The 19,678-nt window shown below is 43.9% G+C and overlaps 1 protein-coding gene across 1 annotated transcript; it reads left to right on the top strand.

Annotated features, from left to right (window-relative positions):
- The first annotated feature begins 3,802 nt into the window (after positions 1-3,802).
- On the top strand, positions 3,803-9,179 carry CHCHD7 (coiled-coil-helix-coiled-coil-helix domain containing 7). Its single transcript, XM_074146146.1, has 4 exons — positions 3,803-3,865; positions 6,755-6,828; positions 7,403-7,501; positions 8,472-9,179. Exons 2-4 carry the CDS (start codon positions 6,775-6,777, stop codon positions 8,571-8,573), a joined length of 255 nt encoding a protein of 84 aa, XP_074002247.1. The 5' UTR covers positions 3,803-3,865; positions 6,755-6,774; the 3' UTR covers positions 8,574-9,179.
- The last annotated feature ends 10,499 nt before the right edge of the window (positions 9,180-19,678 follow it).

Here is a 19,678-nt window from a genome sequence, read left to right as displayed (position 1 = left end):
AAAGAGCTCTCTAAGCCATAAAAGACAGTTTTGGAAAAATGTTCAATTTCACTCCTTTACACAAACTGATTAATCTTTCTTCCTTAATGAGCCTTTTTTCCTAGCATAAGAGTAGTTAATGTGATTTAATTTTTACAATTGCGAGTTTCTGAAAAACTTTGAGCTTTCTTCCAAAATCTCTAACCACAAGACTACCCTAGTCAACAACTACTGTGCAACAGGTCCTCTGGCCACACTTGCAGAGAAGGTACACATCATTTACGAACACGCGCTATTCAACACAGAGGGTATCACAACTGATACTCAACTTCCACAAGTTCAAAGAAAACATTTGCAGAAATAGCCTCCCTACAAGTTCAGTACTCCATATTCCCGCTCGAGAACCACATACCTGTATGCAATGTTTAATCCAGAATTAAATACAAAGACTACAAAAACAAGGCACGTGTAAAGGAAACATTGTAACTCCTCATAAAGATATCAAATTGCCATGTTAAGAGGCAATGTTAATTTTTTTTAATGGGATATTTCACTGAAAATTAAAATACACAGGAGGTAATAGGGACAAGCAGAGCATTTCACATCATTACAGTTAAACATTTACAAGCTAAAAATTAAGCAAAAAACTGTATCAGCCAGAACCCATGCTAAAAGCATGCATGCACACACACATGCACACATATACATGAAACTAGACCGCAGTTAAGATGGTTTTTCTTTTTTTTAAACAAAGCCAGAGGCAATTCTTCCAAGTGATGTTATAATTACACAGCTAAGGTGTACTTGTAAAAAGCCCCTAGTTTGGCCAATTAAAACCTACAGTTATTTTCACTACTTTCAAAACCTTTTGGGACTGTTCAGAAGATTTAAGTATAGAAGCAGCTCTACAATACTTGTCAACAAACTCAGGTGTCCCCAACAAAACTGAACGTATTCAAAGTAAAAATAACGCACTCCACAACTTTCACAAAATGTCTGTGAAATTGCCCCATGCACGTAGGTCTCCTCCCAGGGAATTCATAGCTAGCAGAACAGCACTAGGTTTTAATAAACAACCTGAGACTATTTCATTTCTGCAACACCCATTCCAAAAAACGCTCTCCAAAACACAGCATTTTCCTTAACACACCAAGAAAACTCCCCTGAAGACCTGCTACACACAAAAGAATTGCTCTGATCCAAACGAATCTGCACGTTTCCCCCCATTATCCTGCCTTAAATTATCAGCCCAGGGCCGATTTGATACCTCTCCATTAAAAAAAAACAACAACGAACCATCCCTCTGCTAGAGGCAGAGGTGCTGCAGAGGTGATGATAACCCTAGGAAAAGAGAAGCTGTCTCTTTAAAATGCCCTGCTATGTCCCTGATCCCACGTGGAACCAACATCAGCAGCACTTTCGCATTAACTTCAACGTGAGGCGAGATGAGGCATCATTATTTTATATAAATAAAACGAGGAGAGTGCAGAATACATTCTTTGTAGGAGACAGACAGGTGAACTGAACGTGCCAGGGAAACCAGCAACCACCCGCAGGAGAGGTGCCCTGCCCCTGAGCCCTCTCTGCTTTCCCTATGGAGCATTACCTCAACCCCACACTCCTCTGAAGAATCCAGTTTAAAAGAGAGGAGGGAGCCACCAGGAAAACTTGAAATTCAAAGGCAACGAAAACGCACTTTATAAACCGGAAAGGTTTACTCTTTGCCTCACACATCCTAATTAGATCAGGAAAGTGACACTACAAAGGCATTACATTCCGGTCCGAAAAAAAAAAAAAAAAAAAAAAAAAAGAAAGAAGGAAAGAAAAAAAAAGACAGAGGAAAAGAAAGGAGCCCCCATCTCCAAACCCCCCCCAAACATACAAAAAAGCATTAAAAAAGGAAGTTATAAAGCAGCACATACAGCATTTATCTTATCTAGGATCACTCCACATTACCCCCAAGTTAGGCACTTTCTGCACTACCATCTCCCCCTACCTCTCTCTCTCTCCTGAAAGGGATTTTCACGTTTTCTCATTGTCGGTGGCGAGTTATAAGAGGCTTTTGCCTTCCCAAAGAATTCATCAACAAAAAAAAAATAATAAATATTAACTCCTTGCTCCCTGAAACCTTAAAACGGTCTCGGGAAGACACGGGTTCTATTCTGTTACCTTGAGGAAGAAAAGGGGGAGCAGCCCCGATTTTTAGGTATTTTTTGGCATTTTTTTCTGATTTTTATTTTGTTATATGCCTCAGTTCTCCCTCCATTTTGGTTGTTTATGATACTGACAACAAGCTGTCCCTGCTCTCTCTCTCTCTCTCTCCGGATCTCTCCTGCTTTCAGTTAGCAAACCCCCCTCCCCAATGCAACACGACTCGGCACTTACTTGGGTTCACACTTTTCTCTAAACACACACCGATGGGGAAAGGAAAAGCTTCTGGGCCACTCGGAGGGGGAGAGCAGGCAAATTCGTTTCTTTATTACGAAAAAAAAAACTTTTGTCCAAAAAACGACGGGAAAGGGGGGTCGAGTGCCCCAAAGTCACTCCGGATCCCCCCAAAGACGCAGCCGCCAGGTCCGGGGGACACCCCACGGGTAGCCGGGTCCACGGGGGAAATTTCTGTGCGAAATTCGGCCGGTTTGAGGCGGAGGGCGAATTTATATTAATTTTTTCCCTCATTTTTCGGCACCGCGGTCTCTAATGTCTTCCGCTCCCTCTCGCCCGCTCTCGCCGCTGTCACTGCATTCACAGCACAGGCTCCGGAGAGGCGAGGAGGGGAGGGGGCGGCCGCGCAGCTCCCGCTCCCGCTCCTGCCCCTGCCCCGCGCCGCCGCCGTCGCGGCCCCGGCCCCGGCCCGCCGCGGGGGTCGGCGGCGGGCACCCCGCGCCCTCCTGCCGTCCCCCGGGCAGACCGCTGCCTCGCCCGCTCGCTCGCGAACCAACATAGCGCCGCGGGGAGGGAGGGGAGGAGTGGAGGAAACTCCTGAGAGAGGGCTTTTTTTTTTTTTTTTTTTTTTTTCTCTCTGAAAATCATCTCTTTCTCCCTCCGAGGGAGGGGAAGGGGGAGGTGGGGGGGGCACCGCTCGCCTCCCCTCCCCTACTTTTTCCCTTCGGGGGTTGGGGGGGGGGGGGTCCGACGCGGGGCGGCGGGGGGCTGCGGGAGATGGGGGGGAGAGGGATGGAAGGCAGGGATGGTTAACACAAACTTTTCCTCACTGCTCGCTGCTCCCCTCTCCTCTCCCCCCTCCTTCTCCTCCTCCCCCTTCATAATTTAAATAACCCTGATATTTCCCTGCTAAACCCCAGCGCCTGCCCCCCAAACCCGCAGCAGACTCACCGCGGGAGCCTCAGCATCCCCTCTGCGCCCCGTTTCCACCCTTTACAGTGTTCTCCGATTTTTCTGTAATTTTTTCCCCATATTTCGGGCTGGACGCGGCGGGCCTGGAAATTGTTTGCTTTCCCGTCTTTCCAGCAGCCATTGTAGTGTATGCGCTGCGGTGCAGCCCAGCCTGCCGCACACGCCGCGCCCACACCGCCCGCCGCCCACACGCACCGCGGGTTGGACGCCTCCCCCCGTCAGTCAGGGCCGCGGCCGCGCCCCGCCGCCGGCGCCTGCCGCCCGCGCCGCCCGCCCCGTTGGTGGAAGGCAGCGCCGCTCAAGGCCGGGGCGGGCCCGCCGCCGCCGCCATTGGCGGCCCGGCCTTGCCACTCAGCGCCGCCGGGGCGTGGGCGGCGGCGGCGCTGGGCCGGGGGGAGCCGCGAGGCCGGGAGCGGGGTAGGCTGCGCCCGTACTTAAGCGGGCTGCCCGAGCCGCTGACGTCTTTCGAATTGGAGACGGGCTGCCCTTCTCCCGCCCCGGGCTCCCGCGGACGCGGCCGGCGACGGAGGTGAGTGCTGCCGCCGGCGACCCGCGCTGCCCTCGCCCACTTTGCCCGCGGCCGGGCGCCGCTTTCCCTTTTCTCGGCGGGGGAGGGAAGGCTCCGCTCACCCTTCGCCCGCCGGCCGGAGGTCCGGGGAGGCGGCGGCGGCGGCGGGGGGGGTGGGAGCCCTGCCTGGGGTTGGAGGGGCCCGGTGGTGCGGTGGGGCCCGGGCACCGCGCTCCGGCGGCAGGTGGTGCTGAGGGAAGGCGGCTGCGCGCGCCGGCCGTTGGGCACCGGCGGGCGGCCGTTGGGGCGGCGGCCGTTACCCGCGAGAGGTGAGGCGGGGAGAAGGGGACGCCGGAGCTCCTCCGCCGGTGAGGGGAAGGCAGGGGCCGGGTGGAGGGCGGGCGGGCGCCGGCGTGACCCCGGCGTTGTCCGGCCCGGTGGCGGCCTGCCCGCCCCCTCCGCACCTGACCTACCCCCCAGCCCGCTTCTGGAGGCTGAGGCGGCTCGGCCGTGGCCGAACGTCCGGACCCGCCGGCTGCCGCCCCCGGCTCGTCCCGCTGTCACAGCGATACGAGAACCGCCGGATTTTTATACCGCCTTCCCTCCAGGGTTTAAGGTTTAATAAGCTGGTCTGTACTGCAGCATAATTAACAATGTTGTATGTATACGTACATTTGAAAAAAAACAACCCAAACACTTTTCAATGGGAGGCAGCCTCTAGAAAAATACCCTGATGGTTTATGAACTGGAAAAGCCCTAGGGTTAAAGAGTGCTCGCAACAAACGTATTTCTCCGTGGTACAGCTTACCACTGCTGATGTGTTAGAGAGTAATTAAGGACCGTGGAACAGACAAGCCTTTGGTTGTGGTCGGGCTCAGACCTGTAATGCTGAGAGCTGGAAGGGCCGGCAGCCTGTGCTTGTGTGAAACTTGTGGGGAAGCTCCCTTCTTCCTCAGCTCTCATTCAGCCGGGCAGCAGCGCTTCGGTGTGACCTGCCTGCCCTTCCAGCCGATAATGTTTCAAATCCCGAAGTACTTCGGAGAGTGGGAGAGAGAGGAACACGCGCAGGAGCTGTCGGACCTCTTTGGTAGTGCTAAGTATGTTTAAGCATTTGCCTACTCTAAACTAAGCAACTTCCTACTAAGCGATTTTGTGAGAACCTGAACTGCCTGTTCATTAAGTAGGTATTTAATGCATTGTGTGCACTGTTCCTTAAGCTGGGCACGGTTGCGGTCTCTAGTGTAATCAAACTGAAAATGTTAATTGCAGTTTGTATAATGAACATTGATGACACATCCTACGACTCTTTAAAAAGAGAGTAAGGCTGAATACTATTTCAGAGGGTAAGGCTGAAGTCAGTCTAATACCATACACCTTGAGGCACATCTGCTTAAGTGGTACTTACACCCCCAATATCAATGAAGCAGAGTTGTAATGTGGACACAAAGAAACCTCTAAAAACGTTGTGTCTGTGGTACTCACTTAGATGAGGCATTGTGAAATGCTGCTTTTGTTTTCTTCTACATCTTTCCCCCCACCTCGTTCCTTTAAGTCTGGATGATGCTGTTGTCTACATGCTTATGTTTCCATTTGAGCTGGAGGTGTCTGATCAAAAATCCTCTTGCACCCACAAAAAAGCAAACATTTGCCTAGCTTGTAAAGTTAACTTAAACACTGGGTAGTTCTCAAAGGTAAGTGGAAAGGTTTCCTGATGCTGTTTTTTAAAAGGCCCATCTGCAGAAAACAGTCATGTGGAATGCAAAAAATACTCCAAGCACCAGGAGAATATACTTCCACAGGATGTAAAATCTAAGGCTTATTCGCCTAGAATAGCTTACTCTTACTCAAAGAAGAACCTTCATCTAAAATAAATACTGTTTTCTGTCTGTAAGCTACTAAGAACAGGATTTGATTTTTGTTTGCTGATATCAAGCAAAACTGGCTTTTTACTGCAAACTAGCAGTTATCAATCTCTAACATGAACAGAAACAGGTTTAAGTTTACGATTAGTAGCAATGTCTTTATGGGAAAAAAAAAATACCCAGCAAGATCAAGCAAGGATGTTCTTTCACACTTCCCTTCATCAGCTGTACTTTAGTTTGCCGCAAAGAGTGCTCTCTTCCTCAGTCCTGTGTTTCTGCTTGCATTGGCTCAAACAGTCATCTGGTCAACATTAATTTATTTTTGGTTAGCTGTAGTGTTTGTTTGGAACAAATACCTGCATGGCCATATGTGTGCCAGAGGCAATGTATGGGAAGTAGCAAAAGGAATGAGGGTCTGCTGTTCATCTTGATGTCATCGTCTTGGATCAGTGTAGGTTCTTGGCACTGAACTGTTGTCTCTCAAGCTTAAAGTTCCTAGAGTCATTGTCAAGCTACTAAACTGGTGAAAAGTGTGATTCGAGCTGTCATACACAAGCTGTCATTCAAGCTGCTCTCCCACCTGGGGAGGCTCAGTGAAGATTCAGATGCAATCCGGCTAAGGAGTAGGCACAAATCCGGAAAAGTTTACTTGTACATTGCTCCCACACACTACTGATTGAAGTGTCTAGAGTGTGTTGGTTGTGAACAGCTTCTGTGGAACTGTTTATCCTAGACATGTTCACTTCCTCAGTGCTATGACAGGGTGGTATGAGAGTCACCACGGTGGCTCTGTTCTCTGCAGGAATTTATCAGGGAGTGAGCCGTCCTGATGTCAGGCTAAACTTGCCTCAGTATCTTGCTGTTAGTGCTTTTGAAATACCATTTTGCGAAAGAAGCTTTGTGATGCTATGTTATTGTTGTGGTTTTGTTTTTTAGGACAACCAAACTGTGTACAGTATTAGAAGGTCTTTATTACATGCTGCAGTTCAGACTTAATCCCAAGTTGCTATTAAAATAGATGCTTAACCTGTTTCTTTTCTGTTTCTAGCCAAGGTACGAGTGTCTAGAATGTCCAGGCATGCACAACAGCTTAGAGACCATGATATAAATCCATGTGTAGCGGTAAGATGATCAAATCGGGATTTCTCTTTGTACATTTCGAAGCTAAATAATGCAATTTCTAGATGATTTTTTTTTTTTGTGCATAGCACTCTTGCGTTGGCATTTTGTATGAAAAGCTTCTTAAAGAGTCTGAAGATGGGAAAAGCTCAAAATCATCTGTTACACTAAATGTGAAATTACAACCAGTAATTCTTCATAAATAGGACTAGTAAAACTGATAGGAATCTCTTGAATTTTCTGTCTGTAAAACCAGAGCCTGAAATCCTGGTTAGACAAGCTTGGTTGATTTTTAAGTGTCTTTTGTGGGTTATACCAAGCATCTTTGTAAACAAGTATTCTGTGGACTCTAGCCTTACTGTTTAAAGAGTACTAATGTCTGTTATCTCTAAATGAAGTCATTGCTTGGTATTACTGATTATCCTTTGTGATAGATGTTCCTCTGCTCTCTTTGATAGTATTCTTTCATCTGAGAAGCTGCCTCCTATCTTCATAGATATTCTGGGACTTGTTAGAATTTTTAGACACTGAGCACAGTAACTTCCCTCAGCTCTGAAGTATGTTTTCCCTATTAAAGGAAACGGATGCCTCTAGAAAATGTATGGACGACAACAATTATAAGAAGGATATGTGTACTGCTTATTTTTTGAAGTACAAAAACTGCAGAAAATTCTGGGTAAGCGCAGTAGATTTTTCTAAATTTTACTCCATGCTTTGCTTGAAGTACATTACTTGTTACTACTTTCTGAACTCTTCAGACCTAGCTAGTGCTGACTGCTGCTGTTTTTTATGGTGACTTGCAGGCCTAGGTAGCCTCAGTATGTGTTGCTGGAAGACTTAAGCAGATGCACATCAAAGTACTTCACTTGGTTCTCCTAAGTTTACCCTCTTAAATTGCGAGTCAGTGTTCTTGCAGTCCCTGATATGTTTCCCTCTGAATTTGAGTCAGATATTTCTAGAAATCTTGTTTTAAATGGATATAATGAAAAAATTCTGAGTTAAGTTCATCTGTGTTTCCATTGGTTTGGGTCTTGTTTACTTTAACCTAAGATAAAACTCGCCCAGAGAAGTTGTGGGTGCCCCATCCCTGGAAGTATTCAAGACCAGGCTGGATGGGGCTTTGACCAACCTGGTCTAGTGGGAGGTGTCCTTGCCCATGGCAGGGGGTTTGGAACTAGGTGATCTTTAAGATCCCTTCCAACCTGAACCATTCTATGATTCTAAAAGTTCATTCTTATTTGGTGGTGTCCCTGTTTCCTTCTCAGTTGTGGTAGGAAAGTATCATGAGGAACTGTGTGCAATTAAACTGTTCTCTGCTGTTTTCTTTCCTTATGCTGTAGTAGTAAAGAAACTTTTAGCTTAGTCTTTAAATAATTGTGCAAACTACCAAAAAATACTTAGACAATTGTACAGTATTCCCATTACACTATACAAGACTAATGTGATCTCAGTGTCTTCTGAAGCAGCAAGGTAAACTATCAGATGTCGTCAATTGAATACTAGTACATTTAATTATCTGCTAATCAGAGTATCTGACCCTTGATATATAAAGAGTACTTCTATTAAAGAAACTCATTCACTTGGAGGTCAGGGGCAGAGACTTCTGAGAAATCTGTGTTCTCATGGTCACTTTCTTCTATTTTCAGCATGACATTATGATGCAAAGGAAAAGAAATGGTGTGAAACCAGAGATGCCCACAGCAGAAGAAAGAAAGAAAATATTGGAATCAATGGGGAAGCCCTACTAACTAGAAACTTGCACTGACTGACTGTTTTCACTGTACATATGAGGACTTAACGGCAGCAACTTGCCCTTCTGTGAACTGGACTTTACAGTTGCCATATCTTGGATTAAAATAAGTTCTTAAATTTTGAAATGTGTGAGCTTTCTAGAATAGAACTTCTTTGTTTTATTCATATTCCATGTCCTGGGAACGTGGCTTCTCGCTGGAAGACATGGGTATCAACACAGCTTGTGTCTAGACACTTGGGAAGTAAAAACTAATTTGCTGTGAAAAGCTGAATATAAAATTAATGGGACTCTCTCAGAAAGTTTGTTTGAAAAGAGGGGGCTGGTGAGTGTTGCAGGGTAGATCTAAGGATGGAGAAGGTTGAGAGGCTGGTATGTCCAACATGTTTCTTGTATCCAGGTATTCTGTCTAATATTCTGGATTTATCATGTGTGATCTTATCACTATTTTCATGTGAGTTGTATTCTCTGTTCCTGGTTTAAGTAAGACTGTTCATGAACTGAAATCCCAGTTCCAACAAGCTTTGTCATTAGGTCTGCTGTTGCACGCATCAGTGACAGCAGGCGCTTGCAATAAATCAGGTCCACAAGCTTTGCTTGTTACAAAGTTAGAGAGGTTGATGAAGATAGAACTGAACTCCTCGGATCTGCACTGTGTAGTACTTTCTGTGGATAGTAAATAGATACTTTGCTGGCGGGGAGGCAGAGGGACTTGTAGACATGTAAACATATACTCTGAGTGACATGGCAGGTTTAACTATAGTACATCTAGCTAAGACTCTCTGGACAGCTGAAGCCCTGGGTTTGGAAATGCTTACTCATAGAAGACTACAAAGCTCAGTTTGACCAGCTACTCTAATCTTAAGTAAGATTGATTCCTTAACTAAAATGAACAACTATTAAGTGTAAATGGGTTGCTGTCTAGTAGAAACACTGTTTTCTTACCTTTAGTACCTTCAGGTGTCCTGGCTTAAAAGCCTGCACCCAGTGGTGAAACAGAAAACACACTGTCATGAGCTCAAGTTCCATGTGAAATCCTTTAGGACTTGCTGCGATCAAGTTGGCAGAACTCTGGCTGACCTCATGGAGGATGGTGTAAAAGTGTTGTCTCTCTATTTAGACTGTTTTGGAAAGACTTCATGGCTTCCTGTTTCTCCTTCTGTCTGGCTTGCCTTCTTTCTTTCCACTGGAGGCCTATTTCTACGCTTAGTGAGATTTTTATGCTGTTTCCACCTTTCCCCTTGTTATTTGACCTGACTAGTAACTAATGGAGGTCTGCGTTTCCTCCTCCTCTTCTTTCTGTCTGTTCTACTTATACATCTGCGTTTTGGAATGGATTGATCATACCCTTTCTGTTACGGGAATGAGTGTGTAACCCTGCCTTTTGAGTATGCAGTTCTCTAAGCGTAGCTGTGCAGCCTCCAAGCCATGTCACAAGTTCTCTAGTCAGTTCCTGGCAAGGGAAATAAGCTTTCTTCAATCAAGATCATCACATTCTTTATTTTAAATTACTTTCTCTGCACTTTAAATTTAAGCTTTGCTGACTTTTTTTTTTTTTTGTGAAACAGAGAAGAAACTTATGTTTTAGATTCAAAGGCTCTTTTCTTGCCCACCACCTTCTTCCAGTACCCTAAATACCAGTCTCTTTTTTTTTTTTTGGCATTCAAACTCATCATTTGGCACCAATTCTCTTTTACTCATTTTGGTCTGTTCATTCCAACATTTTTTTTTTTCTTAGTAACTTTGTTCTGTCTCTGATCTAATGAAGTCCTCCAATGATGTTCTACTTCAACTCCTCTTGAAGGTCTTGTGTTCTCTGTTCTCCTTGTCTTAGTGAGGGGAGAACTTGCTGTCACTAGTCAAACTTAGCTGTACTGCTTCCTCATTGGCCATGCCTCTGTTTGATCTTCTTGTTCATCTGCAGTTTTTGGGGACCTGATTGTCCCCTTTTCGTCAGGGCTATGTCTCTCTGGACTCTTCTGGTTTTGTTGTCTTGCTTGTCTAAGGGCACCTTCTCTCCCACTTGGCACAGGTTTGTCATTTGGCACCTTTGCTGTATCTTTGGGCATGTTCTTTGCTCCTATGGCTTTGGCTACTATTCTAGCGCTTGTTTTCCTCTTGCTGTGCTCTTATATTCTGGGTTTACGTTAAAATCTGCTGTATGTTTTAGTTCTGTGCAAGAAAAGCAGCATCTCCTCTTGATGTGATTATGTTGATTCTTCCTTGCATAAGCTTAAGTTCCTTAAAGTCATCTCATTTATCCTAGGTTTTCCTTTCAAGTTTTGAGTGTTGAAATGCCCTTTCTGCTAGGTTAATTGTTGCATTTGTGTCTTTTTTTCCCTGCCAATATGTACTTGGAAAGCTGTGACTGCTTTTCTTTTAAAGGATGACTGAGTTATCTGTAGACGTTAATAGATAGCTTGTACAGCTTTGTAAATTGTCTGTAAAGAACCAGTACTGGACTTCAGGAAGTCAGAAAAGGAGATGCATTCCCTGCTTTCAAGTGTCAAACAATGTAAGAATGTGGGATCACAGGACAGGCTAAAGCATATGTAATGCAAGAACAGTATTCTAATATTAGACTTCCTGATCATCGGTGGACACACATGGTAAGCTCCCGGTGAGTGTTACAACAAAACTGAGTTTTGTGAAGAGCTGAGGGCAATTTAAACGTTGAACTTGTGGATTTAATTCAGATAATCAGTCATCTCTTCTGGGGAATGATATTTATTCATTTCCATTGCATATGCCTTAGTTACTGTTAAAGAGCACGACTTTATGAAAATCTTGGAAAGCAAGAAGTTTTCTTCTTCAGGTCATAATGCCTCCCAAGAGTAATCCATTAGTTAAGTCTGAGTTTTCATCGTTTCCCCCCCCCCCCCCCCCACTGGAGTTTGCTGTTCTTGCTTTCGCTACTGAAGCTGAAGAGTGGTTAGTTGATAGCTAAAACACAGGCTCTTATGTATATGAAATGGTTGAGGTTTTTCCATTAATTTTTGTAGTATGATTAACTGTCTTTGGTTGGGAGCCAAAGATAATGGTCTTTTCCTCATACCTGGGAGCTTATGTTCCACTCTTCACTGAAGCACAGAGGTAAGTCGTAGCTTGCCAGTCTTACTGGGCACAAACAAACTGGGTTGAATTCTTAGTTGTGCTAAAGCACAGAAACCAGAAAACATAACACAGTGGACCAATATAATTAATTCAGAAGCAGGGAGAAGACCTGTGGGTTTTCTTTCTGTTAATAGATGTACTACTTCATTTTGATTGTGGTACAAGGACCGAATCTGGATAGTGGCATTAACGTTTCATTATTTTTTTTGTTTGACAGCTGGATGGTGCTGTTGCACAACAGACGGTATGAAAACAGAATCACTCCACCCACTGCTGGCTTTTTTGAGCTTTTTTTGGCCTCTTCACACCGAGATAGCAGAACCCATGCAGGAGAAAAGGGATATTCTTCCTGTCTCTACACTATAAACAAGAGAGGAGGATGAGTCTAAATCACTGCTGAAAAATAGGAGGTTTCTGTGCAGCCTGAGAAGCTTTGGAATATGATCCTTGAAAGAGTATTTTTCACTGTGGTCATTTGATCGCATCTGAGGACTGAGCAGCAGCTACAGGCTCTCTGCCAGGCCCAGGTGAATGTCCAGGCTCCCACCTGTACGTTTTACCGTCTTACCTGTCTCACTACCCTACAGGGCAAGGCCTTTGTGTGTTTGGCTCTGGAAGCTTTCTGCTGCCACAGTTGGGATGAGTCTGTGCTTTTGAAGGCATTAGAAGAAAGTTGTCTACCTCTAGAGTCCTGAAAACTTCTTTGGGTTTAAAGCTGAAGGTTTGAAAGGCAAGGAGTTGCACGTGCTGCAGCTCAGTCTTTTTCATGGTCTTCTAATAAAACTTCTTCACTTGTGGCATTGAGGATATACATATAGGGGAGGTTTCCCTAAAACTGCTGCAGAACAGATGACAGGCATTTATAGTATACAGTGTTAATCTGCTCTGGTGCCTTTGGAGGCAGCCCTTAACTCATGCTAAAGGTATCTGCATCTTTAAAGTCAGTCTTCCAAAACAGCTGTGAAAAAACTAATCAGAGTGTGAAAAAAGTTTGGAAAAATAGTATGCTGTTGCAAGCTTTTATTCTCTTGCAAGAATTTGAGGCAACTGGAGGAAAGGTATTGAAGCAGTAAAAAGTAAACCAAGCATACTACAGATTTTTTTTTTTCATTTTTTGTTGCAGCCTATTTGGTAGGAAAAAGGAAGAGGGGAGTACTGTATTTATACTGACTAAACGCAGTGGCTCATTAAAATAAAACCTTAGCATGTTTCTTATACATGTGATATCATGTATGTAGTAACTAATACTCATCAGATTTTGAGTAATTATCTCCATCCTTTAGGTTTCTGTCCTGATGCCTCCTACTTCAAAATTCTTTTCTAAGGATTTTCAGTTTTAAGGCCTTTAACATAATTATCCTCAAAGTACAGAATCATAGAATGGTTCAGGTTGGAAGGGACCTTAAAGATCGAGTTCCAGCCCCCCTGCCATGCGTAGGGACACCTCCCACTAGAGTGGGTTGCTCAAAGCCCCATCCAGCCTGGCCTTAAACACCTCCAGGGATGGGAAATCGCACATGATTACTTCCCTTCTGACAACTGAGCTGCTAAATGCAGCTAATTTGAAATTCCTCTGCAACTTGCCTGTCTCTCCCTTCAGCATCACTTCAATAAGCTCAGCCTCTTGTCTTCCTCACACTGGTGTTATATTCTGCCCTGTGGACATTGTTCTCCTACTACATTGGGGTTTTTTTCCCTCAGGTACAATACTGTTTCATCTCTTGATTTATTTATTACCTTCTTGCTTTTATCAATTACACAGCTTCCCACCCTGTTGTGTAGCACTGGGATCACCATCCACGCCTGAGGTTCAAAGTTTATCCTGGAGGTTCCGTTCTACAGCTTTATCCTCCCTAATTGCCTTCTGCCTAGTCATCTCTTTCACAAGCTAATTTCCATTAGCTCTGGCTGGAATATCTTCCCAGCTCATATATGCATTAGACAACAGGTATTTTTTTTCCTAAATGTCTTTTTTTTTACACCACTATCTTCACCTTCAACCCCAAAATGCATTTCTGTAGCTAATTCCCTGTGATAAAAAAAAAGGCAACTGTAGCAGCAGATTCTTCAGACTACATGTGTATCTATGTAAGATGTAATTAGGTAGCTAGTGAAAGTATTTATCTTTTTTTTTTTTTTTTAAGGTTCTGGTAGCCCTTTTTCAAAAAAGCTTTCTGGTCCCATTTGTTGTATGGTGGTGCATCGTGTTTAAATCGGGCTGTCAGCTCCTTGAGCAGCAACCTGCCATTTCTTACTGGTCTGTGGAGTGCTGTACGCAGCTGGGCACTGGAGAACCAGTAAAAATAATACTGAACTTGCCTGGACTGAGAACTCCAACAGATTTTCATGTCTTTTTGTTAACGAAGTAATGTGGCAGATGGTCTAATTATTATTAGCAGCTCCTTCCTTAGGAAATCTCTTCTGAGGAGAGGCATGAGGACCATTTAATATTAAGTGCTTTCTCCTGATGCTGTCTGTAGGAGTAATTCCTTAATTTATTGCATAATAGCTAACAAAATTGGACATGTTGGGTGGCATGGCTCTTCCATCAATAGTAGAGAGGTTTCTTTTGGTGGTGGTATTTTTAAAGCTAATAAAATCTTCATTGTTAATGAAGGTAGGCATACATCTATTTTTTTTCTAAGAACGTTCTTTTAAAATTATTTTTGAGAATTGTTTTCTGTATGTAGGGTTTTTTCCCCCTATTGCCAAGTAAACTGTGGTATTTCCATTAACTTCTAGGTCCTTACACCCCAAAGGATTATTCGCATTCACAGCCTCCCCATTTCAGGGGCTGCATGGGTTTTTTTTGCAACAGTCAATTTGAGCAGATTCTGTCTGGAGCCCCAACCTTAATCTATCTAAATCTATCTGGAGCCATTCCAGAACCTGCTGTTGGTGGTGGTTTTGTTTTTATTTTAAATTCAAACATTGGTTGTTGTCAAATTAGGTTTTGCATTGCACTATTCTTCCAATCATTGCTGTCTTTTAAATGTCCCACAACCCTTGGGCTACCTCTTTACCTATTTTACTTTGATAAACAGCTGTGCGCTGCAGACACTTCCTGATATTTAAGTGACTTTGGCAGAACACAGACTTGAAACAAAAATGAAAATTGCTCAATCCCTGCTATTTTCTTTAACATTGTTTTCATTTTCAAGCAGTTTCAAAAACATCTTGCTGCCTCTTCCTATTTCATATTTCTTCTGGGTCACATCAGTAGATACAAGCCATGAGCCACCTTTTGAAGCTGCTACGTAACAACACATTTTCTTTTAATGCCAAACTCTTATTTTACCTGGAAAACATTTTTACCCTTTTACGGTAAACATCACCACAAATATCTGGTTTAGCTTTTTCTCTGTACTACATGTTTTGTTCTCTTTTAGCAAAGAGGTTGTCTTGTCTCCAACATCCTCAGTGGAACAGAAATCCGTGCATCTTTGATTACTGTTCTTTCTCTCTCACTGCTCAGTATTTTAAATTTACACCTTTTCCAATGGACTCTGTTGTGGCTTTTTTCTCTTAAAGGTTTTTAAATTCAACCTTTGCTTTTGGAAAGGTGCTGTTAAATTTGTGTACTTCAGCACCTCGACTAAACCGTGTTCATGTTTTGTTTTTTTTAACAATTCATGTGACTGATATCCTCTGGCACAAAGGACAGGTTTTGTGCCAGGACACAATGTCATCCGTTGCCCTGTAAAATAAGAATAATCGCCCTCAGCAAAATGCCATCTCATGTGTGTTATGGATCAGTAGAAATAAAATAAAGTAACAAATCAACAAAATAGTTTTTAAAATAGCAACCTTTTTAAAATTACTGGAAGGGATGAAAATAAAAGATTTTTTTTTTTAACTGCTTTTCAGTAAAAGCAGCTGAATATGAATGCTGGATGTATAGTTGCATATTATACAGTTTGGGAACTGTATGGGTCAGATTTTTGTTGTCTGTGCACTCAACAAAATTGACTTGGCGTCTGTCAAAATGGAAAATAATTGTAAGAAGAATAAGTAGATGTACAGTGACAAAAAAAAAGATTATGCTCAAGGTAGAAAAGAGGTACCTGCTGAATATACTATAAGCCATTCACAGGTGTAAGGCAAAGTTAGACTGGTAACAGAAATAGGGGGCATCGGCTCAAGCTTGTGAACACTCATCAGCCTGTGAAGAATCTAAATGTTTTTCATTGATGGTAAAAGATGGCAATTGTTTTGTCAAAACAGATTTTGCACTGTTTTCACAGAAAAAAGCCTGGTGGTAATTTTTTTTTTATTGTGCCTCATGTGAATCTCAAAATTTTTCTTGCCTTGAAATGTGGGCTCCTGAGCAGTCCTTGGCTCTTGAGTTGAATGCAACTGCTGAAGTGCTCAGTGAATGTGGTTGCATGTGAAAAGTAGGGTGATGGGAGTTTTGTGGTATTTTCTCCCAATTTTTGTTAAATTGTGGAATTGAATGAAATTGCTGCACTGGAATATGTTGGCAATACAGTGCTGGCTTCAGTGCATAAGTACCAAGAGGATGGAGTGAAGATAAAGGGGCAGATCCTAAAGTAGGGTGGTGTGCTATGAATTTGCCGCATCCTGCAGTATCAGCCTTCGGTACTTTGGCTCTAGGTTCCCCCATGGTGAATGGATTCAAACAGATGTTACTGATGGTCTAAGAAATGCTGTGTTTAGTATTCTTCTACTTGACAGATAATCAAAAGCAGTTCCTAAATAAGTTAAAGATGATGGTTTAAAGTCCTGGGCTGGTCCGGTACAGGGTGGAAGAACCACTTTGACTCTCAGATTTCAAATGTAGATCCCTAGGGGCCTGTTCCCTTGTTGGCTGTCTCTGTGTTCAAACATCTAGAGCCTGTGGGTGCCAAACGCTTTGATGCCTGAAGTCCCTGGTGGTTCATGTTCTGCTTTGCCCTTTGGTGCTGCTGATGTGCTGGGTGTCTGTCCCCACCTCAGCGCTGCTGGGATTTACGGGATAAACATTTCACTCCGTCAGCCCTGGGGAGCGATCGTGAAGTCTGCTAGGGTGTGGGCGAGCAGAAGGAAATTTATTTTTCTGCAGGGTGTCAGTTGACGGTTGTATCTTTAGTGAGTTCCTTCAGCAATTGCCATTCCGTGTCCCTTGTTCCTGCCCTCCAGCTGGTGCCCCTGTGTGATCCCCACTATCAACGCTGGTGCAGGGCTCAAGCCTGGGGAATGTGTCCAGCTGCAAAATAGCGAAGGGAGAAAGGGAGGACCATTGCTTTTCCAGCCCAGCTGGACCCCTGGGCACCTCGCTGTGCAGCTGCAGCCCCACTCATGCCCCTGGGCTGGAAGGGACAATGCAGGGTGTCTGCAAAGATGGGGAGCAAATGCTGAAGGCACAGCTGCTGTCACAGGGCAGGCAAGGCTTTCTGTGCTTGGAAAAGAGGCTTAGGAATTCAATGAGTACACAAGGGCTGTGATTCTCAAGGTGCCAGGCAGCTAAAAGCAGATAAAACCTAGAAGGAGCTGCGATTCCCTCGCATCTCCAGCTGGGCAGTCTAAATAGTCGTCTTGACAGCGTGCCAGCCTTTTCAGTCCTGCATGTGATCTCATTGCAATTAAGTGCCGCGAGAACATGGGTATGAGGAGTAGAAGAGCACTGAAAAGGCTCGTTGGTAGGTTCTACCTACCTGTGCGTTAAAAGCAATTTTCAGGTTTCTGCCCTTTAAATTTTAATGTTCGAAACCCTGAGAATCGATTATGTTAACACCTCGGCTCTTTTAGTGTGGCTGTGGGACATAAGAAGAGTTCCACAAAACGCTTTGCTTTCCTGCTGTGCAGAAAAATGGCCAGGTGGGAGTTGGCAGAGCGCATCAGTATCTCTCCCGGTCTGCTCCGGTCGGCAGCTGCGGGAGATGGGCCTGCCGGGGAAGCTGCTGTCGAGCTGGATGTTTGCAAACAGGGTCGGGGAAACCTCATTCTCGCTTGGACCTCAATGGGTACAGATTTTGTGCTGGTCGTTCTGGAAAGTGCTGGTGAGATCATTTGTTGCTGATTATTGCCATGAATTGGCCTCTGTAAAACAGCAAGAAGCTGACAGTGTTCCTAAAATCTGAGTAATTTGCTAATTTAAAATGTTAAGGGATTAGTTTAGGTTTTCCTTTGCATCCTCTATCAGGTCTAGAATTGCTGCTCACCTGTAGAGAACGGGTTTATGTGCAAGGTTCCCCTCGTGATTTATTTCAGTTCAGCTTTCACATTGCTAGATTCTGCACCAAGAGAAACAACATTTTCTGTTCAGTAAGGGATTAATATTTTTTTGAGATGTTTCTGCCACAGGAGGTTCGCAGATGTTCTTGCACAAGCCTTTAAAAGGACATTCGACATGTGGCGTTGCAAGAACATAATCAGCAAATTTTAGGTAAGCAAATTGACTTAATTTAATAAACGGCTTTTCATCGAACTGGATGGAGCCAAATCAAGCACTTTGCCAAGAAGTTTATTTTTATTAGTGCAGTATAATTTGGTGCTCACTAAGCTCTCCGGTGCACGCTGTCTTTGGGAGGGGAAGGAGCGGAGCCTGTGACGTTGGGAGGTTTCTCGCCGAAAGAGGGCGGCTCTGCCGGGAACCTGCTGCAGAGCTGCTCCTCCTCCGGGGCTTTAAAGGGAAGGATAGATACTGCACTACACAGCCCATCCCTGAAACTTAAAAAAAATAAAAGAAAATAATAAGATCATAATTTGACAGGAAATCCAAAGAAAGGTGCCCAGCTCACTGCTTTCCATTTCCCTGGGGATAAAAACGCAAGGTGGGCTGGAGTAGGAAGTTGTCATCGCAGCAGAAAGTGTCCAGTCTCACAGTAATTTTTGGGGTTTCTGATAAGGGGAGCCATTGACCGTGTTAAATTCACGTGCAGAAACCCTTTCGTGGGTAGTGAATGCTCTGGCGTACGCAGAGGAGTTCTTCCAAAAGCCCAGATTCAATACAGATTTCAACATCTATGGACAGCAAGTCATCTCTGTATCCACAAAGGCTAAGAACTGTGAAAGTTGGGCGCTTTTTGTAATTAAGTGTGACTTCTCCAAAGAGATTGTACTATCAGAAAGGAATTGTTTTATCTTCTTCTTGCCAGAAACTGCCTCCCTATATCACTTTCTATCCTGAAAGATGTGTGTGGGATTTGGGATATGCTGTATCATCACAGTGGGTCTTGGATGAGACTTCACAGATCATGTGCTTTGGATTTTGTCCCACACAGAGCCTGTCAGGCAGCTCACAGATAACGTTGGCTCCCACAGCATTTATCCAAATGACCTTAAAATTATGTAGTCCAAGAAAAAAAAAAAAAACAAACAGGTTATAGCCTTCCCCTCCCCACATCAAACCCCTGAAGAGCTGCATAAAGATCCAATTTCTTTCAGAGATATAGGAAGAAGACCTTGTTTGTATTCCCCTTATTTATGTTACAGCAATTTGTTTTAATGTGTCCTGCTGTTTCTGGGTAGGTAGCACTCTCCCAGTGCGAAACACAGCTTACTAGACGGCAGGAATGACAATTTCACACTGCATTATGAAGGCAGGTCCTTAGCGTGGCTTTTCTTAGAGTAAGGCATCCACAAGCCCTTTGTTTTACTGCCCCTGATCCCACTTCTGCCTTCCATGGTCACTTCTACCTTCATCATCCCCCAGCATATTCTGGCTACTCTTTTTTTGTTAGGTAGGGTTTCTGTCGTCTGTCTTGATGTTATGGAAAATAATTGAGCAAAGCAATATTAGATGTCACTACTTCAGCCACTGGAATAAAAGTTTTGTTAGAAATTAATATTATTTTGAAATATTAGCATTTGGTTGTGAGGGTATCTGTTTGCCAAGTTAATTTTATGTTTCTTAATATACGTATTCCTTAGACTGTACCATCATTTCCTGGTTTCTGAAACTGAAACAATATTGGTTTTCTTCCTAGTCACCTGTTTTTTGTTAAAAAGGACTTTTGATTTGGTTCTTTTAAAATTAAAAGCATATTT

The sequence above is a fragment of the Numenius arquata genome, chromosome 4 (assembly GCF_964106895.1).
Source record: "Numenius arquata chromosome 4, bNumArq3.hap1.1, whole genome shotgun sequence".
Lineage (NCBI taxonomy): Eukaryota > Metazoa > Chordata > Aves > Charadriiformes > Scolopacidae > Numenius > Numenius arquata.
Note: the sequence above shows the minus strand (reverse complement) of the source record. Positions and strands in the feature narration are given on the sequence as shown.

Coding starts and splice junctions, on each gene's coding strand:
- CHCHD7 (XM_074146146.1), top strand. CDS start 6,775: ATGTCCAGGCATGCACAACAGCTTAGAGACCATGATATAAATCCATGT. Junction 6,829..7,402: donor ATATAAATCCATGTGTAGCG/GTAAGATGATCA, acceptor TCCCTATTAAAG/GAAACGGATGCCTCTAGAAA. Junction 7,502..8,471: donor AAAACTGCAGAAAATTCTGG/GTAAGCGCAGTA, acceptor TTCTATTTTCAG/CATGACATTATGATGCAAAG.